This window comes from Excalfactoria chinensis, chromosome 1, assembly GCF_039878825.1.
Source record: "Excalfactoria chinensis isolate bCotChi1 chromosome 1, bCotChi1.hap2, whole genome shotgun sequence".
NCBI classification, from domain to species: Eukaryota; Metazoa; Chordata; class Aves; order Galliformes; family Phasianidae; genus Excalfactoria; species Excalfactoria chinensis.
In genome coordinates, this window is record NC_092825.1 from 156,794,767 (window position 1) to 156,820,189 (window position 25,423).

At 41.7% G+C, this 25,423-nt stretch overlaps 1 protein-coding gene across 1 annotated transcript; it reads right to left on the reverse strand.

The window, feature by feature from the left end:
- Positions 1-970: 970 nt before the first annotated feature.
- Positions 971-25,380, reverse strand: NUFIP1 (nuclear FMR1 interacting protein 1). Its single transcript, XM_072338480.1, has 10 exons — positions 25,141-25,380; positions 24,852-24,940; positions 23,518-23,622; positions 22,823-22,885; positions 22,405-22,481; positions 15,258-15,350; positions 11,285-11,550; positions 7,880-8,008; positions 5,910-6,142; positions 971-3,310 (listed from the first exon to the last, which is right to left on the reverse strand). The coding sequence occupies exons 1-10, from the start codon at positions 25,331-25,333 to the stop codon at positions 2,972-2,974; spliced, it is 1,587 nt and encodes a 528-aa protein (XP_072194581.1). The 5' UTR covers positions 25,334-25,380; the 3' UTR covers positions 971-2,971.
- Between the last annotated feature and the right edge of the window lie 43 nt (positions 25,381-25,423).

Here is a 25,423-nt window from a genome sequence, read left to right on the forward strand (position 1 = left end):
CCCAGTTGTAAGGAGCTGACTCAGATCAGAGCGCTGACAGCAGAACCAGCATTTCCCTTCTTCATAGGGCCAAGTTATCTGGTCTCAGGTGCTCTCGATTCAAGGGCTGCAACATGAACACATTCAATCAGTTGTAGATACTGCCGTTGACCAAGTCACAGTGCCTAGGAAAACACCACTTGTTCCTCATACCCAGGTCTCAGATGGCAGCTGCTGTGCTGTAGCATGACGTGGTTAAGAGCAAAGCCTAGATCGCACCACCACAAAAACCCAAGCTATGAAATCTGATTTATTCTTTATCCTCCTCCCAACTCATCTTAGCTGAATAGGTGGGCTGGATTTAAAACAAAGCCTATATAACTAGACAATTACATTTTCAGTGGTTACGTTATAAAAGAAGGTAAAAAATAAGATTTCCAGAAGCGTGAAGGTTGTCACCAGAATATTTTTATCTGAAATGAGTCACAAACCCTGAGAAGTACGACTTTTTTTCCCCCTAATAGCACTGCAAAAATTAGAAGAAACCACAACAGAAAACAACATTAAAGGCAAAAACTACACAGTGAATAATCAAGACATTATTGTTCTCATATCGTGTCGGAAGCAAGAAGTTCTTTTCACACAGAGGCATCTTAATGCTAAGAAGAGTAAATAAAACCCACCCCCTCAACCCAGAACAGAACAGGGAAGTCACTGAGGCAGGAACAGCCTATAGATATTTGTCTGCATCAGAAAGGTTATTACAGCAGCTTTCATAACCGAAGACTGAACTGAAAGTTGAATAGCAAGAAGGGGGGGGGGGGGGATGGGAAGTCTGAACTCTGCCTAGAAGAAAAGGAAAATAAAAGTGGAGAACAGGAAAGGACAAAGCTTCAACATGTGCCGTAGCACTGTGAGCTGCAGTCAGACTGCAGTGAGAAGCAGCAGAAAAGATTCAAAGCACAACAGCAATTTTGCATTCGTGGAACGCGGGTCCTAAGAAACAACTGTTGATTTATGTCAAAGAGGTTTCCCCCCCCCCCCCCCCGAAGAAACCCACTTTGAAAAGATTTTCTTCTGACAAAGTCTTTTTTTTCATGTGAAAGTTTAATATTGAAATATACGACAACAGTATAAAGAATTCAGATTCAAGTGTTTTTTGGTTTTTATCTTTAAACGGAGTCAGTATACAATCAAAGGAATCTCTTGCTATCAACTTGGCAGGGATAGAAGCATGTTAAGGGTTGATTAAAGTGCGGTTTCACATTGATTCTAAGACCTCCATTTCTTTTCCTGCATGGGTGCAGTTGTTACCCATATGGTTCAACAGCACTGGCACAACCCACTCAGAAGCCAGGCTCTGCCTGAGTGCCAGACCTCTGTGGCTGGGAGCCCATTGCCAATATATTCACTATAGTAAGACTGTAAGGACCATAAGAAGTCAGCGAGATTGAGATGGCTGGTGGGACCATCATGAGAAGGATGAATCATCTGCCTTAGAAATACATTTATGACCACTGCATCAGTCTATTCTACACATCCTTAGACAATTTCTTTTTAACAAGGGTGTTGATATTTATAGAACTCCATACGTTTAGTCAGTGCACAATATGCAGTTGTTGCTATAAACGGAGTAGTGGGATGGAATTTTCAGCTACTTCTTGTTTGATCCTTTTTTAAATACGCCACAGATGAGATGTATGGCACAAGTTTTAATTTAAGGAACCAGAGGACAGCAAATAACCACTCAACAGCAACAAGAGTCATGTTTAGGCGGTGGAATGGAGGGCTAGACTGCTACCAAAGAGAAACCATAATCCCTGAGAAGGTAACTCAGCTCTGACATTTAACCACAACTATAAGACACGAAGCAAAATATTTTGAAGTGGAAGACTTGATAACAGACTATTTCCATGACACGTTTCCAGTGTCAGTGTGACAAACTAACACCTGCACAAGAAGGATTCTAACAAACAAACACGCAATGTAATCAAGAGAACTTGTTCCTAAACCTTGGCTGATGGTTTGGTTTTCTTTCCCAACAGCGTTCACAACAGCTCACGTACATACAACCACACAGAAGAATGAGTATGCAAAAAACCCATGAGAAGTCACTAGAGACTGTACAAACATCCACCAATAGGCCAAGGAAGGCATTGCTCCAGATAGCAAACTAAAATGCCCAATGAATATTGCAGACAGAGAAACAAGCGTCTCTTAGCAACCTTTCCAATCAACCTGATATTCTCAGTACTAGGAGCTTGCTTCAAGAGTTAAACCTGACAGGTAATGCCTATGACAGCAGTTAAGGTCTAAGGTGTAACGATGGGTACCCGTGGTCAGACACTGACCTAGCACTGATACAAGCAGTAGGTACCAACACTGGCATGTCAAGAAAGGAAATCCTTGCATCAGTGTGCACTCTCATTTCTGTTTCCTTGCTCAGTTCAATCGGATACTCGTGGTACAAGCAGCGCTTTTAAAGCCAGGTCAGTTATTTCTCCCACATTGATTTTTTTCTTTCCATTTTTACTACAGACCAATAACAGCTGAAAAAAAAACAAAAGACATAATGACCAATCATGTTAGAAGGACATTCAGATAACTCCAGAAGCTCAGATACTCATATCCACACCAGGCCATGATTTCATGTTCGAAGGATCCACCATACTCCAGCACTATTTGGCTGTGGCAATGGTCTGACACCTTCCATAACAAAACCAAACACTCAGATCTGAAGCTCAAAACCAGGGATCCACACCTTCTCTAGGAAAGATCACACTCTGTGCCACTGCTGTATTTCAGCCATGGGGTAATAATAACATTACTCAACATGGATGCTGTTTTCACAAGGAAGCAGTCACCTCAGGCAGAGCAGAACAGAAACATGGTTTTAACCGTTCTCGTTATATACTTTAATGACTTTGTTATAATTATGTCTTTCAAAAAAGAAAAACGGATGTCAGGTAGAAAAGCTGAGCCTTTACCATCTTCAGACACCTTCTTCACAGTGAATTGCTGGGGTTTCCCATATCTCCTCATCTGCTGAGTGATGCAACTGTGATACCTGATCTATGGGTGCTTCCTCACCATGGGCTATTAATAACTCATCTTTTTCTTTTCCTGCTAACTGAAGGTCAGAGCTGGAAGAACAATGAGATCCATCGAGCTTGTCCATCAAAGTCTCTGCTGTAGTTTTAGAGGCCTGTTCAGTCTCTGTTTTAGCTTCTGTTTCTGCTTTTAAATGAAGTCCAAACACATCATTTCGTACAAGGTATCGAATGCACTGCAAAATCACATTCCTTTCATGTCGGATGTCCTGGGCCAGTAACTGCAAAGAAAGAAGAGAAAGTGATGCATATTTCCCCCCCACTGGCCTGTAGTTGACACATGCCTACAAAGATGTATGGCTAAGAACAGGTGGGACAGGCATCTGGCAAGGAGGAGGCAAGGAGAGAAGCTCAGAAGGACAATTAGTATCTATACATGGCTGTTTCTCTAAAATGGATGAATGCTCACGTGCCCAAACCACACATGTTTAAGCATCACTCATTTAGCACTATTAATACATTAAGACAGGCTGAACAAGCCAAAAAATTTGAGCACCATTTGGATTATGCCATCAATCTCAGTTTGCTCAGGTGGCAGAGAATATCAGCATTACACCTAAACACAGGACTTCCTCTCCAATCATCTTGCAGGGTACATTCAAATGACTATGCTCTCATATCACAGACATGAGCTATCCAACACCCAAGATGAAGAACTCCAGGTCCTGGACAATACATCAGCATAGCAAGTCTGTCAGCATTTTTAAAGCTTTGCAGGCTATACTTTACCTGTAATTTAATATCCCACACATCTTTTATTAGAAAAATATCTGAGTAAAACATGCTTATAAATACACAGAAAGGGTACGTTTCAACAGCTACCAGACTGTGGACTTAAATAGCAGCATCTATTTTGGGACATAATTCACCAAGTCTAATGACTTAACATTAGAGATCTTCCTCATTTCCCTCAGCTTAACCAAAGATCATTTGTGTGTTAAAAACCAACCAGAAGCGTGAAGGAAAATTTTGTCATTGAAAATACTACATGTTTAAAGCAAGTAGCTAAATCTTCAACTACCTGACCATCTCCAGGAGTTCTGTATTACACATCCTAGCTAGACTTTGCTTGCAAAGCCACAGAGAAGCTTGGGAAGTCTAGCCAGACACTTTAAAGTACGTACATTTTCCATTTAGACTATTCATTTAAGAGGTGTTGCAGGCAGCTGGCACCAGCTGTTACCATTACTGGTACCTTACATGAATCTTCACAAGCCTGTCACAACCCATACATGCACAGAAGGGCAGAGAATGGACACTACAATTATATTATCCTTGTCGGTGAGGAAGAAAGTGCTGAATCTCCAAACATCATAAAAAAGGTACAGATGGGATACAGTGGTGGGTATCTCTGGAGTGACATCCATAGAGGCCTGTCAGCAAACAGCACTGCTAAGTGTACACTGTTTGCATGACTATGATAATCTAGTGTAATAGCGCCCAAATTCACTGTCCAAGTGCCTCTTTAAAAATAAAATTTAAAAATAAAATCATTTCATTTATGTAGCATCACTTTCTGAGCAAAACTTCTTTGCTTTTTGGAAACGTTTTCAGTGGTTCACTAAGAAATATCACCCTTGGTTCCTCAAAGCTGCAAAAGGCTACCTGCAAATCTCAAGCACTCCTCTGTAATTGACAGTCATAGTCCTTTATGAAATGTGAACATCAAGAGGAAAAAGATAAGATGTACTTTTAAAAATGGACTATACTAGCAAGCTACAATTCAGGATCCATGTTCAGCCCCATTTGTGCCATTTCTCTCAGTATGAGCAACCTTCATCTGACTTATTCCAGAGCCTCCACTGCTTTGACCACCAACAGCTTAGAACAGTAAGAGATAAAGACTACTGTGTGCTTAGGGAGCTATAAAAAGGAAGGACAAACACTTCCTTATTCAGTCACTATTAGTTTTATTTCTTGACAGTAGATGTACTAGGTGCTACTAAGAGGACTATCAAGGAATTTCTCCCAGATCTGCTACTTGGGATGGAGATCTCTTGCCTAGACATCCTGGACTGTATTGGAGTCATGATGTCAGTAACACTCTGCTCTCTGCTTTCTCCTGAGCTGTGCCCAGTTTTGCTTTGGCAGGAAAACTGTAACCTACCTCATTCTTCCCTTCCTAGCTAATATTGCTTTAGAGAACTGAAAGTGATAAAAAGTACTGGCAAAGTTTTGTCTACACTAAAGCAAACTAATTTCAGAGAGAACTTCAGGCTGCTGTTCAGAACAGAACCGTGACACACTGACACCTACAAACCTTTTTGATCCTTGTGACACCAACCTGCTCTTCAACATGACCTGCAGTCACTTCCTCACGTGCCTACAGAGAAGAACTCCATGCATGTACAGGTTGCAGCCCAACAGCACTCTACAGCTTAAGACACCAACACCCTTGTTAACAAGATCTTTGCAGCTGAAAAAGCTGCCTCCTCCTCAATCAGGCAGCTGAATAACAAAGCTGAGTGCAAAGAGAGGAGGATCAGCACAAGTCTGATGGGATTACATACAAACAAGTCTACAGAATATTAACACAGGAAGAGGACAGATAAAGGTTCTGTTCTTTGTGCGGCTCATTTCAAGCACATTTTTCAAGTTGCCTTCTGCTCACCAAAATCAGTTGTTACCCAAAGGCATGCCAGGATACTTTCATTTGTCTATTTCAGCATCTATGCTCAGAGTGAAACATTTACTTGCTATTTTAAGACCTGGCCTTCACTTCAGCTAACAGACTTCTCTAACTTCCTGAGGGGAGAGGAGAACTGCTCACGGGTTGTGCTGCTCTTGTACAGCAGGCACCACTGTAACAGTAAAGCTTACCATTTCCAGCAGGGTTGGACGACGCTTTGGAAGGAGAGGTAATGTTCTCTTTGCCCTTTTATCAGGGATTCTGGGAAGGCCTCCATTTGAATTTGAGCTTCTTAGCGTTGTTTCTGTAGATTCTGGAAGCTCCTGATTCAGCTTTGGATTCTGAGGAACATCAAGACTTTGGGGTGTATTTCTGAGCGCCGCTTTGTTTTCCTCAGCTTTTGTCGCAATCTTGACAGAGACTTCTAAAAAACAAAAGCAAGAAACTCACTAACACTTCTCTCCCAGACTTAAAGGCCTCTAACGTGCTTATATACTCGTGCATGACAGTTCTTGAGTATCCTTTTACATAACCTGAAGAAGCACACACTTCATTTGGAAGAAGGGAGGCTTTTGTTTGGGGGTTTGGATTTCTGATGTTTTGTGAGTGGGCTTCTATTTAAAAATAAGAAGTTCTCTAAGCAGTCATAGAATGAAATGAAATACAATGAAAATGAGACAGTTATTGTCTTCTCAGTATTGTAGGGGGTAGGTTTGGTTCTGTTCAAAGAGTTGAACAAGGTTTTCAAGTCTCTGTCTTGTGTTCACTCAGAAAGCACATTGCTTCCTCCTCACAGTATAAGCTGCTGCAAGTTTGGCTGTTGAGAAAATCACTACACAGGGCATAGCATTGCTAAGTTCAGTCCCCCATCTTCTAGCTTCTCTCCAACTTTAGGTAAGCCAACTGAGACAAGTAAGGCATTGTAAATAACTGCAAACAAGCAGCTGCAGTTCTCTGCTATACACTGCTGCATACACTCAAAGCAGCGCACCATCCAAGCACTGCAGAGTTCAAGTCTCACTACAAAACCCAGCAGCCTTCTGTGGAAAAAGCTCTTAAGGACATGGGAATGAGTTCACAGGGTGCGCACAACAGTGTTTTCCTGGCTCTGTTCAAGCTTAAAGACAGACTATCTTTCCCATCACCCGGAACCGCATGTCTATAGGAAGCCTGGAAAGTTTGTCAATACACACCCTAACCAAAGAAATATTACATCCACCCTTCATCTCAAATCACAGTGCTGAGAAAAGGCAAACAAAGGGTGGAAAGAAATCCACCCAATCTTTCAAGAAACACTGTTTGAGATGTTCTAAAATATGCTACAGGCTTAGAAAAAGACAAGGAATTAGATGAGGCACAGCCCTGGTAGACAAGGTCACTGCAGCGCATCAGATGACTACACAAATGCTATACTCTGCCTGGGTACTTCCCTGGTATCAAGAGTTATCACCACATTGGGAGTGATTAATGGCTTACAGAGAAAACCCACTCAGTGCTTCAACTGGGACAAGGAAGGAATGGGGAAACAAACTGTAGCCAAAATAATGACACAAGCTTTTACTCCTCCCTGACTCTTTCTGCGCATGACTTACACCAGTAGTAGCATGCAGTGTCCCTAAAAGCAGACTGGAGAGGTTCTCTGCACAGACTGTAAAAACATTCCCATGCTTAACCTTTAGAAAGGTTCACTCTGCTAGAGTAAGCCACAAAAACATAATGAACAAGTCTAAGACAGCTCTGAATTACAGCTCTGGCAGAGAGGCCCCAGATCAAGAGGTAGTTCCATAGTCAAGAGTTTGGGAGATACAACCACTGAACTGGCATTACACCTTATTCATAACCTTGGTTAATCACTACACACTGCATTTCATTCTAAGTGCCTCTTTAAGAAATGTTGAGTACGATGTAGGTTGACAGACACTGAAAGCTGCAGCTTTCAGCAGTTCAGGGATGCAACCAAAGAATGCTACCAGTGGGCCACCACGCTTGTAAGGGCTGCATCTACAAATAAAGAGCGCAGCAGTAGATAATAAGGGATCAAACACATGAGAGGCAAAGCCTCCCAGCCTTCAGAAAGAAAATATCCCCTGATAAAACACAGCAGCACTGGGAAGGGAGAGGTAGGGAGAGGAGAATATCAAGAGGAAAAGCATCTACACACCTTCAGGCTCGCTGTCAGAGGCACTGCCATAGTTGGCTGACAATGAACTCAAGGCTGAGGTGACCTGCTTGGGAACAACAGTCATCTCCAGCTTTGCATCTTCAGTTTCCATTTCATCCTTGTCAGACTCTGCAGGGGAAGAAAAGGCAAGAAGGATTTTTTTTCCCCACCGCTCCCTGTATGAACAGCCAGCACTGTTAAATCCTCATACAATCACTATGCAAAGCCAGTGTTAGGCACCATTGCTCAATACAGTGGACTGATAATAAGCATATCCACCTACCCAACACAGATATACAGAGGACAAGCTGTCTCACCACTGGCTTACAGTCAAAGCTACGGAAACAAAACGGTTTGATTTCCCAAACAACAGCTTGGAGTTTCTTCATATATTGAACATAATTATAGGTTTTATTTCAAGCACAGGTAACGAGAAAAAAAAAAAGATTTCATAACATGTTTTGAGGTTTTGCTGGATTTAGTCCTGTGGAGGCAGGGGGTGGGGAAGGATTTAAAAACCAGTAATTTAAACATGCAAATTAGCCTCAGAGTGAGGATTTAAAAGCAGAAATACTTAGATAGGAATAAAAAGTTCACTGGGGACGTTTAGGACATGGGCTACATATTAGACAATCTGTTTTCGGCAGGACTTCAGGTCATTTAATATTAAAATCCTCACAGAGCATTATGGATATGCATGAGCCTAATGGATATCCTATGGATATCCTATGGATCTTAATCCTATGGATATGCTGCAGCCTAAAAATCACTCCATAACAAAACAATACTAGGAAGACAGAAAATAGGCAAGTCATACCTAAATGACAGCAAATTGACAATGGGAGACATACCCAGAGCAGCCTTCCTAAATATATACACACAACTGTATGTAATAATAATGGCTTTAGTTTGAAGTGAAGGATCTCTATGCATTAAGACCTTGGAAAGACCCTGGTAGTGCTGAAAACTACCACAAACATTGAGAAATGAGACTAATGGAAATAGACCGATTGCAGTCACTGTCACAAAGAATGTTGTATCCTCACATATCCCAGCTGTTGAAACTTGATTATACTCCATGGGGGAGCAGCGTAATACTCTGTGATAAATGCTGCTGAGATCTTCAGTTTTAAACCATGAACATAAACAATAGTGCTTTGCTATTCTGTTTTAATATCTCATTAACAATTGTCAATTCATTTCACAGAAACTCATGTTATTCAGTAGAACTTCAACACACGGGTATTGATTTAGACTATTAGGGTCTGCTTCTTTACCTTATACTCTTTAAAGAGAGGTTGACTCAGTGGTTCAGCAATCACATCAACTTGCAATTACACTGGAAGTACATGGAAAACAGTGCATTTTCCTAGCAGAATATATCTCATGTGGCATACTTAAGCAAGTATAAAGCTCTGGCATTTACTCCAAATTATTTTGATACTTTCGATTCCTAGTTGCTCTTTACTCCTGTCACACTCAGGCTGTTGAATGCATACAGGAGTCACATGCGTTTTGTATATATACATGCACTGTTTGAAAGGTTTAAATGCTCCAACAGAATGTTTCTATACAGCAAAACCACGCACTTCAGATGTAGGGTTTTAAAAGAAATGTTTGTTCTACTTCATTATAGAAAAACTAACTGGATTTATTATACATTAAGTATCGCATTTCTTTTCTACCTATTACATTAGTCACTAGTTGCACTCGCATACAATTCAAATTCCTATCATTAAGTAAAGCACAGATGCTGTGGGGAAATGCAGCTATATTTAATCATACTTCGTTTCCCAACACGCAGTTGAGTGGAATAAACAAATTGCATAGGGATGCCGAGTTCTTGTTCCCACTAATTGAAGATTATGTCTTCGAGAGGAGAAACTCGACATCAGAAGCCTTTCCAGGGGATGCATTCTAGCCTTGCTGTTAAAAATAGCTAGAGTGTAAGTCAGCTTACGTGCCATATTCTAAGAGCGCTACATCACTGCTGACTATATTATAAATAGTTCTATCAGTACAGTTTATATTGCTGCCAGCACAGGGAAAACAAAACTTGCTCACAAAAAAGACTAAGCAGTAATAGTTGAGGAAATACACACATATGGAGAATATCAATGGTAAGTTAGATAACTTAGGAAAAAAATGGAATTAAAAGAAAAAACACTTCTATTTTCCTGTCACTTAATTCATACAAGGAAATCCATTGTTTTCACATTCTAAATATTATTTGCAAAATGCTAAAACATATTAAATACCCTTCAGAAATAATTCTTTTGTTGCAGTACTTCACTCTTTTGGCTTTGTAAATATTTTCTTACTTTATATGTTAACATAGTAACCTAATTTGATGCATGTGCTTTAGTCTGTTACATAATACAGCAGAATAAACGCCACTGCATACAAACTTGTTAGCTGGGGTTTTGGAAGTGCTGCCAACGGGCACAACTTTCATTACCTTAACTCAAAGCAACTCGGATGCTATTTCTTCTCTTCTTCCCCTACCATTATGCCAAGACCACTAGGCTCCTCCTCCCCTCTGAAATGCAGGCAGCCAGCCTCCTAGTCACCATCATCACCTTCCCTGACCACCAAGACAAAGTTGAATCTGGGCCTCCCTGCAAAAGTGAGCTCAGTCCGAAGACTAGCATCACTAGGTAGCACAGAATGCATTTCTATGCATTGCCTTGCACCAAATACTGTTTTTTAAATACCAGTCTCTATGCTCTCCTTCCTAAGATTACTACAGCATCAATTCCCTAGGGCTCAAATTACTTTTGATTCACTTTGCTACTGTTTTGTAGCAACAAAAAACAACGACATTCCTAACATATGGAAATTAAAGACAAAATAAGATTAGTATGGCTAACTATCTGTTAACACAATGGAGCACCTTGATTTTGTTCTTTAATAGCCTAGAAACCCCCTCCAATTTGTTAACTAAATATTGGATTTAAAGCATCGAGTCAGTACCAGCAATATTCTGTGAGATTTCTTACAAGGCCACGTTCTGAATCAGGGTACAGAAATTTCCATTTAAAAGGAAGTTCTAAATGCAAGGTTTAGACACAGGGATGTTGGACTACATTCAAAGTTACAGATTTGTGACCTTGCTGACCCTAGGACTATTCTAGCCATGCTACCACGCTTCTTTGTTAATAACAATGAGTAGTATTATTGTCCCAGCATACTGGAAAAGCTCTCCATCAATTTTCTACTAAGAAAAAAGCCTTCCATTATAATCATGTCTAATTAGCTCTCTTTTCATCAGTGACAGTGTGGTGGGGTTTCTTTTGTTTGCCTATATGAAATTCTCAGCTCTTCCCCAAAGCTGCTAGCTCCATAGAAGTCCAGCAATCATTTCAACAGCACTACTTAAAAGTTTCTCAACCTTTTTCATCTTACCAACATCACTGTTTGCCAGAAGACTGAGCGGGTCAACGTCTTTCATGCATGGCTGAGTCTCCAAAGCAGGCTGTTTTTCATGTTCTTTTTCACATGTACTGTTTCCTGGTCCATTAGCTTCATTTTGATTACTTTGTGACGGTACGTTATTATCAACACCATTTCTCTTCAATTTCTTCCAGAACTGACGCTTCTGTTTTCTCTTCTGTCTTCCTTGCTGCCCAGACCTCTCATCTTCTGTAGCTTTCCACATTCCCTTCATTTTGCTGAAGAAGAGAAAAAGAGTTCACAGAACGACAACCCAGGAGAGTTAAATCAACTGAAGTCACTCAATAGGTCAGGTGCACACAAGGTGCAGCAACACAGAACAACACTAGGACTTGCTCCAGCTCAGTTAACGTGTGGTAACAGACCACACATGCAGTCACAGCTCATCTCACTGGCAGGTTTACACGAAAAGCCTGAAGTCGATGAATTTCATCTTTTAACAGGGCAAAGAGCTAAGCAAGCTCCTTAATCATTTACTGTGTGAAAACAGTTTTCACTTCACGTTACAAAAAAAGTCAGTAAATATTCCCTTCACTTAAGCAATGAACTCATACAGAACAGGCAGAGCATACATAGAAGGTAAGCATCTACCATCAGCATACTCCCACTACTGAAGTCTTTTCCCAGTTACAGCTCAGTGAAGGATAAGATGCAATAACTGCCTGCTCTTCCCTGCAAACTAACATGCTGCTCTTCTCTTTTACTCTGATGGAAATGGAAGGCAGTCTTCCACTGGACAAAGCAAGTCAATTACAAGGGAGAACAGCAGGCTAGTTCTGCTAGCTTTCCAGATTATCCTACAAGCACAAAGCATGTTTCTAGAAGGTACCTAGTTAGCCAAACAAATTCACAATGTATAGATATGAGAATAGGTGTGACCCAGTCAGAAAAGCAAATACAGAACCAACAACATAAGCCTCCTGAAAATATTTCCTTTCAAGCAACAGAGAGTTAATTAATCAACACAAGACCGCACATAGTCATGAGCACACTATAAAAACAAAAGATCTGACAGCCCTGATCCAGTTCCATGGTTCACTTGGCTCAGTACACCATCCCTCAGTCTCACCTACAGCACAGCAGAGATCCTGTTAGCCTTAATCAGCTGTATGACACCATGCTTGGGCAAGAACTTCTTCCTGACACTTCTCCTTGGGCCCTGAGCCACGCACCCGCAAGATTAGCCTCAAAGGTGCGTTTCTAACCTGGCAACACATCGCTGGTAAGCAGCCAGCAGAACAAGTCTTTTTTATGCCCCCTTTCCTCACAAGTGGTCACATTTCTCATCTTCTTCCAGCTTTCAGCAGTGTACCACCTAGACAACCTCTCCAAACAGAGCAGCTCACTGAACACTTTGTGTCTCACGCTGTGTGGTGCTGTGCTAACTTCTGCTTTTCTCCACACCTTGCAGCAAGGTGTTAATGCTTCATGGAGAAAGATTCCTCTGGTTTGTTCTCACTGTGAGAATAAAACAGTTATCTGTTAACTTGATTTTTCCCCTCAAGATACAAGAAACAGTGTAGAAATATTCTAGTTACCTCTTCTCACCCATAAACATTTTTTCCTCTGTCACACAATCCTCCCAAACCACACACTTTTGCCTGTGCAAAAATGTTTTCACTTCTAATTAATGCCCTCCTCTTTAACACTTCTCCAGTTTTAAGTTCCTCTTGAGGCAAACAGTACCAGGTGGAGCATTCACAAAGGCTTTATATGATGACAAAACAGTTCATTCTTCAGCCATTGCTTGAGTATCTAGCACTGACTGCTCAGTCCTGATAGCATCATTCACCATAGTTCTCCTGTGACAAAGAGATACAAGCAACCACCTTCCTGTGCCTCTTATCCATGGAGTAAGGCTACTGTCACCTGTAATTCACATGCTTTTAAGATTCCAAACTGCATTTCTGAATTTATACTAGGCTTTAAATTCAGGATGTTGTCGTATAACTTGGACAATACTGAATAAACACAGGCTGATACTGTCCTTGACCAGGGACAAAAACATTCTAGTTTCCACGGGGGACTCAAATACCCAGAAAGAAACCCCAAGGTCACAAACACATCCCAGCAAGTGCCAGCCTGGCCTCTGCCTTCCTCTACTGAAAGATGTACTCTTCATTTCCTATTTAAAGAGGATAAAGAGCTATGTGCTATTAATTAGCTGTTGCAAGACACCACAGACTGCCCAAGTGGTCCTTCTGCCTCTCTAATCTCACACACAGGGATGCTGGGAATTAGCAGTTATAAAGCACTTCAGAGAACCACAAATGGAAAGTGTTGTAGAAGTGTTAAGTATCTAATCCTTTCTAAATCTTACTTAGCTATTTGCTTTAATAGTACAGCTTGCAAAGAACAAGATGTATTCTATTTTTGCCTCATGCATCATTAAGTCTGCTGGATAAGCAACAATTTCAGAATCTTTACTGTTGACAAACCAAGCAGAAATGATGGTTTTTTGGACAGTAGAGTAAGCCTTCTGGGCTACAAGTTCAGGGAAAAGGGGAAAAAAAAAGCAGAAAAACTCTAAAATTAACTAGAAGTAAAGGTCACTAAGTGAAAGCAAACAGCAATCAACCAGCAGTTATTAGGGCTTTACCCCCCCAAATCTCTAATGGTTTTCCAGATAAAGTTACTAACATACCTAAAAGACTTCTGCCTACGTTTACTATTACTTTTGGCATCTGACTAACAGTTCACTGGAACAGCCACATGTTGCCAAATAAACCTGTAGACACCAAATAGCTTGTTATTCTGACAAGCAAAACCCAGCTTTGCATCTAAGACCCTCAAAATGTAACTCCACGTTTGTAGCTTTGGTCCTTTGTGTGCAAAGTATATCTGCATCAGTCTTTAATAAGCCTCTCCTTCCCGAGGAATAAAAGGCAGCAAGTTGAAGGGGGGCAAGGGAAGGGCGAGTAAACATTTGAACATCTGAGGCACCAATGTAATTTGCACCACTACCATTTAACAAGTTATACTAGCCTTGTCTGAACCTCATTCTGCACTGGTTCAACTGATTTACCATGGTTCAAGCTCTCTGTTTTGTCATCCCCTTGAGGGGAGAGAAGTCAATCTCCAGCTTCACTTCCACATAGCAGCAAAATGAATTTAGCAAGAGCCTCTTAGAGCTGGGTCCAATCCTGCCTCCTGGCTCAGTCATTCCAGCTTAAACTATGTTCTGGGGGTAGCGGATCATTTTATATAGAAGTCTTCCCACAGGCCCTAAAGCAAGAATAACAGAGTTGGCTATTTCCATACAACACTAACACTGTGGAAAAAATAAAATAAAAAAACAAGATGATATGGAAAAAAAGTAATTCACAGTATGAGAGAATGAACAGAAAAATCCAAGAGGACCAAGTATTAGGCCCAGAACAAAGGTAGCAGATAGATAATGAAGATGGAGGGTAGAAGAAGTAACAATAGCACTATTTAAACTATGAAAACAAAGTTAAATTTTCCTCTGCTCTTCACTTGATCATTGATTTATCATCTGAAAGCACAGAGTAAAAAGCCAAATCCAGACAAAGTCTCTTGGCCATTTCCAGGCATAAGAGGATTAGACCACATCAATTATATTGTGTGACTTCCATCCCCCTTATTTCTTTTTCAGAGACCAAGGTTATGGTAAACTAATGAATAGCCACTAGAATGTGCTTCTCAAATAAACTTAGTGTAGAATCCAGCAAGAACATCATCAGGTTTCTAATACAATCATTGTTTAATTTAACTGAAGTGGACTATGAAGCACTGTAAACAAAGGAACATTACAACCGCCATTTGTCAAAGTGACCTGTCCTCTGCTAAAGGCCAGCTAGATCGTGTGTGCAGTGGAAGCTGTAAGTGCTTGGAGACCACAGTAAGAAAGCATATGTCTGAACTCATTAAAAGGAAAGTAACAAGCTGCTTTTAAAATGCTTACCCAAACTGCGTGGTGGTGAGGACTTCTCCTCTTTCCTCCTTCTCCATCTGCATAACTTTCTTCTTTTCAATGTTTGCTAACGTAGGGAAATTTCTAGAAGAAAAAGATTCATATGCTCTTGAAATGTTCACTGTAGTTTGCCGGTTCACCCTTGACCACACCAGCATTCTCTATAAGCATAAGAGAGTCTCTGTGTTTCATGTAAGCATACCAGACTGCTTCCTCCTTAAAAAGGCACCAATGAAGAAAAGAAACCTGAGTATTTATGGTCACACACTCCCATACAACAAAAATCCACTAAATTGGCACTATTAGATTTACGTAACCATCAGACTAGCTAAAGACTAACAGCTGAATCACGCTTTTGGACCCTCTGCCTGTCCCTACACACCACAGCACATGATTTAGTCTTGCAATTTAATTACTTCAGTGCTTTAACCACAGTATTTAAGGATCCTGAGGCATAGGATGCCTTTAGCAAAACAATGGCTCAACTCTTACATTAAGAAAAGGGCTTTTAATAATATCTTCTGCATGCAAAAGATTCCCTTAACAGCATAGTTAAGGGGAAAAAAAGCTTCCTCCTGCACAATATTAAGAATTGTGCTTGCATAATGAACTCTATTACACCAATATTACCAGCTTTTTATTCCAGCTTCAAGAAAAATTGCTAAGTCATGCGGAACAAAACAAATCTACTATTACAATCATCTACCAAACCAAACCACGTCTCTCTTCCCACTCCCCACCTCCTTCACCATTCCTCCCTGCAGATGAACACTGAGCTGGTTCCAACATGCAAGGCCTCCTGTAAATTGCTGTCAAAGCCCTAAAATGGCAACACTGGATGCTCTGTAAATATCAGTTAGCCAGACCTCAGTGCTTTCCCTTTCTGGAAAGTAACACAAAACATAAATATTTGATGCCTATTAAAATGAAGTAATAAGCAACTTAAAAACAGCTACTCGCTATATATAGCTATCAAAAAGGACGCATCTTTCTTTAAATATTTAATCTTAACACATGCATTTTATTTTACAGTAAGAATAAGCTTCATGCTGACTCAAGACAGTTTTGACAACGTATCAAGGAAAAAAAGATGACAAGCATTTTCTAAGACAAACCTAAAAACACCACTGAACTTGTCTTCTTTATGAGGATTTGAGTATAGGCTATCGGAGTCTATTTCCATCAGATTCCTCCCAGAAACCCACCATGCATAGCTGAAGTGAGCACAAGGATATGATATTTCATCTCCACTCTTACCCACTACTTACATTTCTTAATCCATGTTATAAAGCTGCTAACATGCAGCAAGCATGGAATGGATTGTTTCATCTCAAGAGCTTCACATTTAAAGATACCTGAGCTTGACAGCCCTTCCATGCTTTTAAGAGGAAACTTAGGATGCTTTCAAAAGAGTAAGGCCCACAAAAGAAAAGAGTTATTTACAAGACAGCTATACAAAGGAGAACTCCAAGCTTTTCTTGGTCATTAGAAATAAAACCCTTAATCCTGGAGCAAAAGCCTACAAAAGTGCTCTCGTAGTTACACTGATTAAAGACATACTCAGACATGCACTCTACAACACACTTCGACACACAACTGCCTCCCACTTTCATTCCTACCAGTTACCACTCCCCTCCACTGAGCCATTGTAATGGACTCCATAAATGCTTTTAATTCAATTCAGTGCCCAGACAGAAAATTTTTCTTTTAGAAAACCTTTTCAATTGACAGACAGAAACTAACAGCTGTATAAAGCTCAGATGTGAAGGCTGAGTATTCCTGCAAATTGCAGCAGTATTACAGCACCTGGAGCAACTGCTTACTCCAGCTCTCCCTGGCAAAGATAACTGATAGCACCTCACTCACCTTTATCTTCTGCAAAAAACAAATGCACCTATCTTGACAGCAAGCATGCACAGAGCATTTTATAATGAGTAAAAAGACACCTACAGTTTATTTTGCAATCTAAGGATTTTGTGGGCAGTAAGATCTGGACTTTCAAGTCTCCAGTTGACAGCTACAAGGTAGACTGGGTTCACACCTCCCTGGGTGCTCCACTATGCAACAAGGCTGAGCAGAGCACTCCAGTGGGTTCATTGGATGACTGGGCCAAATCAACCCCACTTGTCCCTGGTGGAACACGTGGGCCAAATCAGTGCAAGCCAAACCCAACCATTCCCAAATGGAAGCAAATCCACATCAGAGAACCACAGAAAGGCTGATGTTGGAAGAAACCTCTAAAGGCTGTCTGGTCCAACTGCCTGCTTCAGCAGGGACAGTCAGAGTAGGGTGCCTGGGACCAGGACCTGGAAGCTTTGGAAGACGTCCAAGGAAGAGACTCTACAGGCTCTGGGCAGCCTGTTACAGATACCATAGAACGGCTTGGGTTGGAAGGAACCTTGAAGATCATCTAGTTTCAAACTCCCTGTCAAAGACAAGTTTGCCAACCACTAACCTGTGCACTAGATCAGGTTACCCAAGGTTCCATACGGCCTGGCCTTGAACACCCCCAGGGATGGGGCACTATAGCCCCAGTATAATCCCAGATCTCAGCATTGCTTGAGAACAAACAGGTCTGTGCAACTCCTGACAGATGCATTTTGGCTAAAGAAACACAAATTGGTCAGGCTGTTCTAGCCAAGATTGGTAACATCATGAGAATAAAAGATAATACTAAGTTGACTTCCTGTAACTATTAAGAAATTTCACTGCTTGACCCATATTGTGAGTGAATGTCCGTGCAAGAATCCCATTCTATATTTATGCTTTACTAGTGCACAACAACTGGATTCAGGGTTGTTCTGTTTGAACTGGGCAATAGGACGGGCTTGCACATGTAGTAACAAAACAGGGCATCAGCCAGATCTACCTTTGGAAACAGCAAATTCCACCTTGTTCCAGAGTGGAGGCAGATGCCTACAGTGCAAACATTACATTATGCCTTCAAGGTATAACTACACAAAAGAGACCCACACTTTGTAAACTTCACCACCTAAAAGCAGCTAACAAGATATTCAAGAGAAACTACAAAGAGGAATTTATTTTCCCCTCCACCTTTCCCTTTGATAGAAAATTCTTACTTAGAAAGGCTAAGTTTAGGAAGACAGCTGCTGAACACAAGCATGCAATACAGAATACGAAGAGCACATACTGGATCTTAACATATAAAGGGGTCCGATGCGCTGACCCAGGCTTGTGTCCTTAGGAGACATGCCCTCCTCCATCAGTCAAATGAGGTTCTTAAAATGTTAGCTACAAACACCATTGAAGTAACAGAAATAACCCAGCACTCAGGTCCTGTGAACACTTGGCACAACTCGACTACAGGCAGCCTTATCAGTCAACACAATGGCTTTAGGGATGTTGGTGACCTTCTGTAAAAGGAGTACAAGCAGGATGTGATGGACAGGCACAGTTTTGATGAAAGAGCCAGTATCACCCAAAGCAGCAGCCCCATCTTGTAACGACTGTAGATTCCAAATACAAGGCTGTTACCCCCATGGGATTTTTTTCAGCATAAATTTTCAGGATAGCACAATAAACCTGTAATGCCAAGAGCACAACCGCACTAACAAAATGAAAGGCAGGCAAAAAATACTGTAAGTTTCCAGGGGCTGGGGAAGGTGACATTAAGTGTGATTACTAACTTAGAATTACCCAGGTTGGAAAAGACCTTGAAGATCATCAAGTCCAACCGCAGCCTAACCAGTACCCCATCTCTAAAAAACCTCTGCTAAATCATATCCCTGAGTACCACATCCAAACGGCTCTTAAACACATCCAGGGATGGTGATTCAACCACCTCCCTGGGGAGCCTATTCCAGTACCTAACTACCCTTTCTGTAAAGAAGTTCTTCCTAATATCCAACCTGAACTTGCCCTGGCGCAACTTAAGGCCATTTCCCCATGTCCTGTCACTATAGAATCATAGAATTACCCAGGTTGGAAAAGACCTTGAAGATCATCAAGTCCAACCGCAGAATAACTTGTGTGCCTTAGTAAACAGGTTGTTTTCTTCCAACAAATGAGTGCTCTAGCCAACATCATACATGCTTGATAGTTCACTGCACTGCATCTCACCCAAATAAACAAAGTAAACATAGCTCTTAGAAAGCACAAAGAGCTTTGTCAATGCCTAACTGAAAACAGAACTGTTTCTATAGCGGTTTACACAGCACATTTCTGGAGTCCAAAGCTACACAAGTTTACCTTCATAGGAACAGCACTGTGACTTACAGAGCTTGTCCTGACAGAGCATACAACCAACAGCAAAAGGGAGTCCAAGACTCCCAGGCATTTTATCTAGCACTGCATCTACAGTGTGATTTCACCACACGTTAGCTGAGGCAGTTTAATTCCCAGTGCATACCAATAAGTTCTATCCCATTTATGTCCACCTTAAAACATTTAATCCATTCCACTTTGCCTGTACTACTTGTACCAGGCACTCAGATATTAATTTTCCTTATTACCTATTTAACTACTGTGAATGTACCACCAGGGAAGATGCCAAGGGCTATCATTATCAACTAGGGGATTACAAATTAATAAAAAAAGGCTTGGTTGACAGCACTAGTCTTCATTTATTAAATAGATGCTCAGCCTATCAAATACACTGCAAGGAAATACTGCAGTCAATCCCTAATTAGGCCAAAATAAAAATGAATGGGTTAAATAAAGCAGGGCAGGCCAGAATTTAGAAGCAATACACAAGATTGAGGAAAAATCACCCTGCATTATATCAACACATAAGCAAAAGCAAGCTTAGGTATTTGCTTCAACATCAGAGCTGCCTTAGCAAAGGTTACTAGAAAACGAGCCTATGAAGAGCTGGTTAGAAACAGATGGACCACTAGTACTCGGGTTTCACTTGGAAAGAATGAAAGACAGCAATGCCCCATTCTGTGCTGTAAGGAAATGCGCTGTTAGTGATTCTCTTTAAGTTTGTATTTAAAAAATGCTAGAACGGCACATTTCTCAACAGTTGGAATGGACAAGTCAAAAGAAGAAAAGCAATTGTAATCACCAAAGATAAGGTCAGCCTTCACAGCCATTTTTCTTCCAAACAAAGGAATCATAGAATGGCTTGGGTTGGAGGGAACTCCAAAGATCATATATTTCCAACTCCTTGTTGTGGGCAAGGCTGCCAGCTGCTAGATAAGGCACTAGATCACATCACACAGAGCCCCCAGTTCCTTACTGTCAGCTCTGATCTCAATGAGTTTTTCCCCCCAGTCTGTACTCGTATCTTGGATTGCCTCAGACCAAGTACATCACTTGGGTTTGTTGAACCTTATTAGGTTTACGTGGGCCCACTTTTCAAGTTTGTCATGGTCTCTGTGGATGGCATCTCTTCCTTCTGCCATAATCAACTGCACCACTCAGCCTGGTGCTGTCTGCAAAGTTGCTGAGGGTGCACTCAATTCTTACATCCCATAGAACTGCATCTCTATCACTGCCTGCATAACTTCAAACTGCCTGCTTTCCAATTCACTAGATCAAAAAACATTAAAAAGCCTCCAGACTGGCCTCCTTAGAAAATTCAGTAGGCCATAAGCAATTAACAAGCCTTTAAGTGAAGAGATATGCAAAGGCTGCAACAAGAAGGGCATTGTATAGAAACTGAAATAGGAAAACAGCATTCTGACCTGGCACACTTCCTGCAGAGATGTTCACTCATTACCACTCTCCCTTCCCTCATCATGCAGAATGCTGCACTTTAAAGACAGGCTTTAACAGATGATAGCAGAATACTCGACTGAACAACACAGCAGCTAATCAGGAAGAACACAGGAACTCTAAGTCATTATTTACAGCAGCTGAAAGAACAACCAAAACAAACATCAGGGATGCAGTATGAAAATAAACACATTAAATCACCAGAAACTAATTAGAAAGCAACTACTAAGGACCTAAAGAGATTTATTTTTAACTCTGATTGGAGCTGCTAGAAAGAAAGAAGCTTTTACTTGTCACCATAAACCAAAACTGTGTAATAGTTCAGACTCCATCGTGTCCTTTTTTCCCCCCCACTCTTTAAAACTGAATGTTTACTGTGAGTCAGATCTTCAGTATTACACTGTTGCTTTGCTGAACACCCAATGAATGCTTTGCAGAAGCCTCAGACTTGGCTTTTGTTGCTTTTATTTAGTTGTTTCTTTGATTGTATTATTGTTAGTACAGCCTTCTCAGCTTTTGTATAAAAACTAACACAAGCCACTCAGGTAGTTATTCTACATGCATCTGTCATAGCAAAATGAGATACCCACATAGAAACAGACACACCAAAATAAGCGACAGCACTACTCCACCTAGCGGCCTTGGCTCATCCCACACTGCCTTTTTTTGATGGTCATGACTATAATTCCACTTATTTTAGTATGCTACAGAAAACAAAAGGCTTGCAGTAACCTCGTACCACAACAAAATTACAGTCACGTGAAAGATATAAACAACTATATACCATAATGAATTTCTAGACTCCTATCTAAGGCGGAGTATCATCCCTCAAATAAACAGCACATAGATTTTGCTTTGACTCACAGTACACACTCCCCAAGCCAACAACATATAAAACAGAAGCAGAAAATGAACGCACAGTCATGCTTCTGGTACACAGTAAAGCATGTACTTGCATACACCTTGAAAACCATTTTGACACATAAACCTTAGCACCAGCAGCTCTCCTACAAGCACCTCAGAAGAGAAACGTATACAAAGCTGAAAAAAAAGCTCCACTGAAAGCTGAAAATAAAACTAATACTAATTTTCTCCCTTGGAGATACCGCTATAAAAGTGTGGGCTTTAAGACTGCCACTAGCAAAGTGCCAAAGCTGATCATCAGCAAACTTGCAATTTGATTTATGCGACCTCCCACTCTGCATGCACAACTCCTACTTAAAGAAACAAACCCATGTACTGATCACTGTATTCCAAGTATGGTACAGAAGTGAGGGAAACCACTCAGCATCTTTCATCTACTAGAAAGGAGTTAACTAAGAGAAAGTCACCATGAAAAGGCCTACAGAAACACAGAGAGAAAATGAGAAATACTACCACATATGAACTTCAACCCACACTTCAGTTACAGCGCCATTCGTAGATTTTGTTCTTTATGAAGTCTCAGGCAATTACTCACTTTTTTCTTTCTTCTCTCCACCGAGCAATCTCTTCTGGACTATCTAACTTTATTCTTTTAGCACCAGGTCCGTGTACCTAAGGAAGAAATTCAGATGTGTTTCAAAGCCAGAAGGGGGAGCAGGAAAAAAACAGAAGGAAAAAAGGTTCTGCACTTGATCTCCAATCATGCAGAGACTGCACAAAGCAATTACATTAAAATCCATTCAGATCTAGCACTGAACATTTATACCTACAGGATATTTCTTTTGTAACAGATTCAACTCAGAGGTGATGTTTTAATTTCAGAAGAACGAAAAAAGGGAGAACCATAGAACTGCCTGGGTTGAAAAAAGACGATAATGATCATCTAGTTTCAATCCCCCTGTTATGTGAAGATAGTAAAGATTAACATTCTGGGAGACAGTTGGGATACCTACGTTCTTCCAGTGTATCTGAACTAACTTCTCATGTGCGTTGAAACTGCATCCTTCTTCTGTGCACTGCAAGATAAAAGGAGTGAACTTCAAGCATATCGCATTGTACAAGGAAATTACAACATCTATATACAAGTCAAATTCTGCACCAGATGATTATACAGCTGATGGCACAGAGTTTAAGCACCACAATTTTAAAACAAACATGACTGCAAAAGAAATTTAGGGTTAATGTACTTCTAAGTTCCATCTGACTTTTGTACAGCTAGTGAAGCTGACAAGCCTCATAATCAAAGATAATGTAAAGCAAAGCTAAAAGACAGATTCATGGGGCTTTCCAACTTCAAACTGTGTTACTTCTTTGCAGTAAGGGAATGCATTCTAAAAATCTCTACCACATAAAGCATTTTCACACATGTTTCATGTGCTACGCTAATGTCAGTGAACTTACTCATAATGCTGGAGTGAATTAGCAGTGATTCAGAAGAACATTAAAATGACTTGAGCAATAAAGCCAAAAACACAAGTGAAAGCTTCCCTACACACAGTGTTCAAAGAAATCTAGCAGCTCAGGGATCTGTTGCTAGGCCTATCATCATAAGAGTGCCTACAGCACTCTATGAACTTGCATATATGAACTCTACAGTTCATATATGAAACCAGAGATTGAAATAAAAATAACACAAGTCAAGTTCAACCTGTATATGCTGTGAAATATGTTCATCGTACTTCTCCTGGTTTTTATAGCCTCGGTCACAGGTATCGCAATAGTGAGAGAAAACTGGCTCCTTCTTTTTTTTGTTCTAAGAGAAAGGAAACAAAAAATGCAGCATAGAGGTTAAAAGGTTACAAGGCGCTCCCTGTTTAATTAGATAGGAAATAAATATTTTGATAAGCTACAGCTCCACACCTCCTCCCCATAGAGTCAGTCTACACCTGTTCTCATGTCCCAGGTAGGAGCTCAAGGGGGGCAGTAGGGACCCTTCCCTCTCCTACCATCACAGCAAAGTGATGAGGCTGCCAGGGTCTGAAAACATAATGGACCACTGAAGTTACTTATGTAACTGGGTACCATCAAAATAAAGGCTTTTATCAAGATTGTGCATTTTAGGATTTGATCCCTTCATTGAGCTCAGGGTTCAATGCCTCAGTTGGAAGGAAACTCAAAGCCCAACCAGTTTCCAGCCCCCTGCCATGTGCAGGGCTGCCACCCAGCAGCTCAGGCTGCCCACGGCCCCCATCCAATGTGGCCTTACATGCCTCTAGGGATGGGGCACCCACAGCTTCTCTGGGCAGCTATGCCAGTGCCTCACTGCCCCAAGCAGATTATTTCTTCCGTATAGTTAAAGGGTAGATATAGATGAGATTGAGATCTTGCCCCCTCACACTATCTGATGAATATGAATATCCCCTCTCTAACTTCCTTTATGCCCCCTTTCAGTACTGGAAGGCCTCAATGAGGCTTCTCCAGAGACTCTACTTACCATAGAATGCTTTGGGCTGGAAAGGACCGCACGGACCAAGTTCCAGCTCCTCTGCCATAGGCAGGGCCACCAATTCCAGATCAGGCACTAGACCAGGGCCCCATCCAACCTGGTCTTAGACACCTCCAGTGATGGAGCATCCACAGCCTCTCTGGGCAGCCTGTTCCAGCACTTCACCACTCCCTCTGTAAATGACTTCCCCCTGACATCCAAGAGCACACCCAGCTCTCCCTTACTCTACAGGAGAAACACTCCAGTCCTCATCCCTGTGGCCTCTTCTAGACTCATTCCAAATTCACATCCTGGATAAAATACTGCAGGTGAAGCCTCACAAGGACAGTCCAGGAGGAAGAACCACCTTTTCATCCATGCAATGATACCACACTTATTTAGCTTGTCACGTACATTCAAAACCCACAAGGGCAGCAGCATTAGTCAAGAGCACAGGGGTTTTACAGGGCCGCAAGCCCCACATGGCCACCTCCATCCCAGCATCACAGAACAGTTAGAGCAGAAAGGAAACTCCAAAGCCCAATACAGCCCAATACCTTCTGCCTGTTGTTTCCACCAGGAGAACGCTTATGACACCCAGGTGCTTGCTCTCCTTGCCATTCCTGGGGAAAATGGCCATTTCCACCTGAAAGAACAAACGAAAAACCCACACAACAGAACAGTTTCAGCGGCTGCAGCCGACGAGTCCCACACGCATGAGCAGGTGGGGAGGGAGGGAAAGGGGCCAGAGGAGCGGAGAACGGAACCGAGGGCAGCTCCAGCAAAGAACAGAAGGGAAAAGGAAAGAAGGTGACAGGACGGGACCCCCCTTTTCCCCCCGCTCACCACCGTGCGGCCGCCGCGGGGGCTCCTGGTAGGCCGGCGGGTACCACGCCGCCGGCGGGGCGTAGCCTTCGGGCGGCGGCCAGAAGCCGTGCTCCCAGGGGGGAGGAGGGCAAAAGAGAGGCGGGCGAAGCGGCGGCGGTGGAAACCAACCGAACGGGCTCACGGTGGAGCCCAGCTCGCCGCCCGGCTGCATGCCCGCCGCGTGAGGAGCCGCACCTCCGGCCGGCAGCCGCAAAACGCGTCACTTCCGCTTCCTGTCTCCTTCTTCCGGGGTTAAACCCGC

Bases quoted from the DNA above. Each gene is read 5' to 3' on its own strand.
- NUFIP1 (XM_072338480.1), bottom strand. From the start codon at position 25,333: ATGCAGCCGGGCGGCGAGCTGGGCTCCACCGTGAGCCCGTTCGGTTGG. The intron at 11,551-15,257 runs GTAAGCATTTTA...TCTCTTCTTCAG, and splicing joins CTCACCACCACGCAGTTTGG to CAAAATGAAGGGAATGTGGA. The intron at 3,311-5,909 runs GTAAGCTTTACT...CTTTCTTTGCAG, and splicing joins GTCCAACCCTGCTGGAAATG to TTACTGGCCCAGGACATCCG.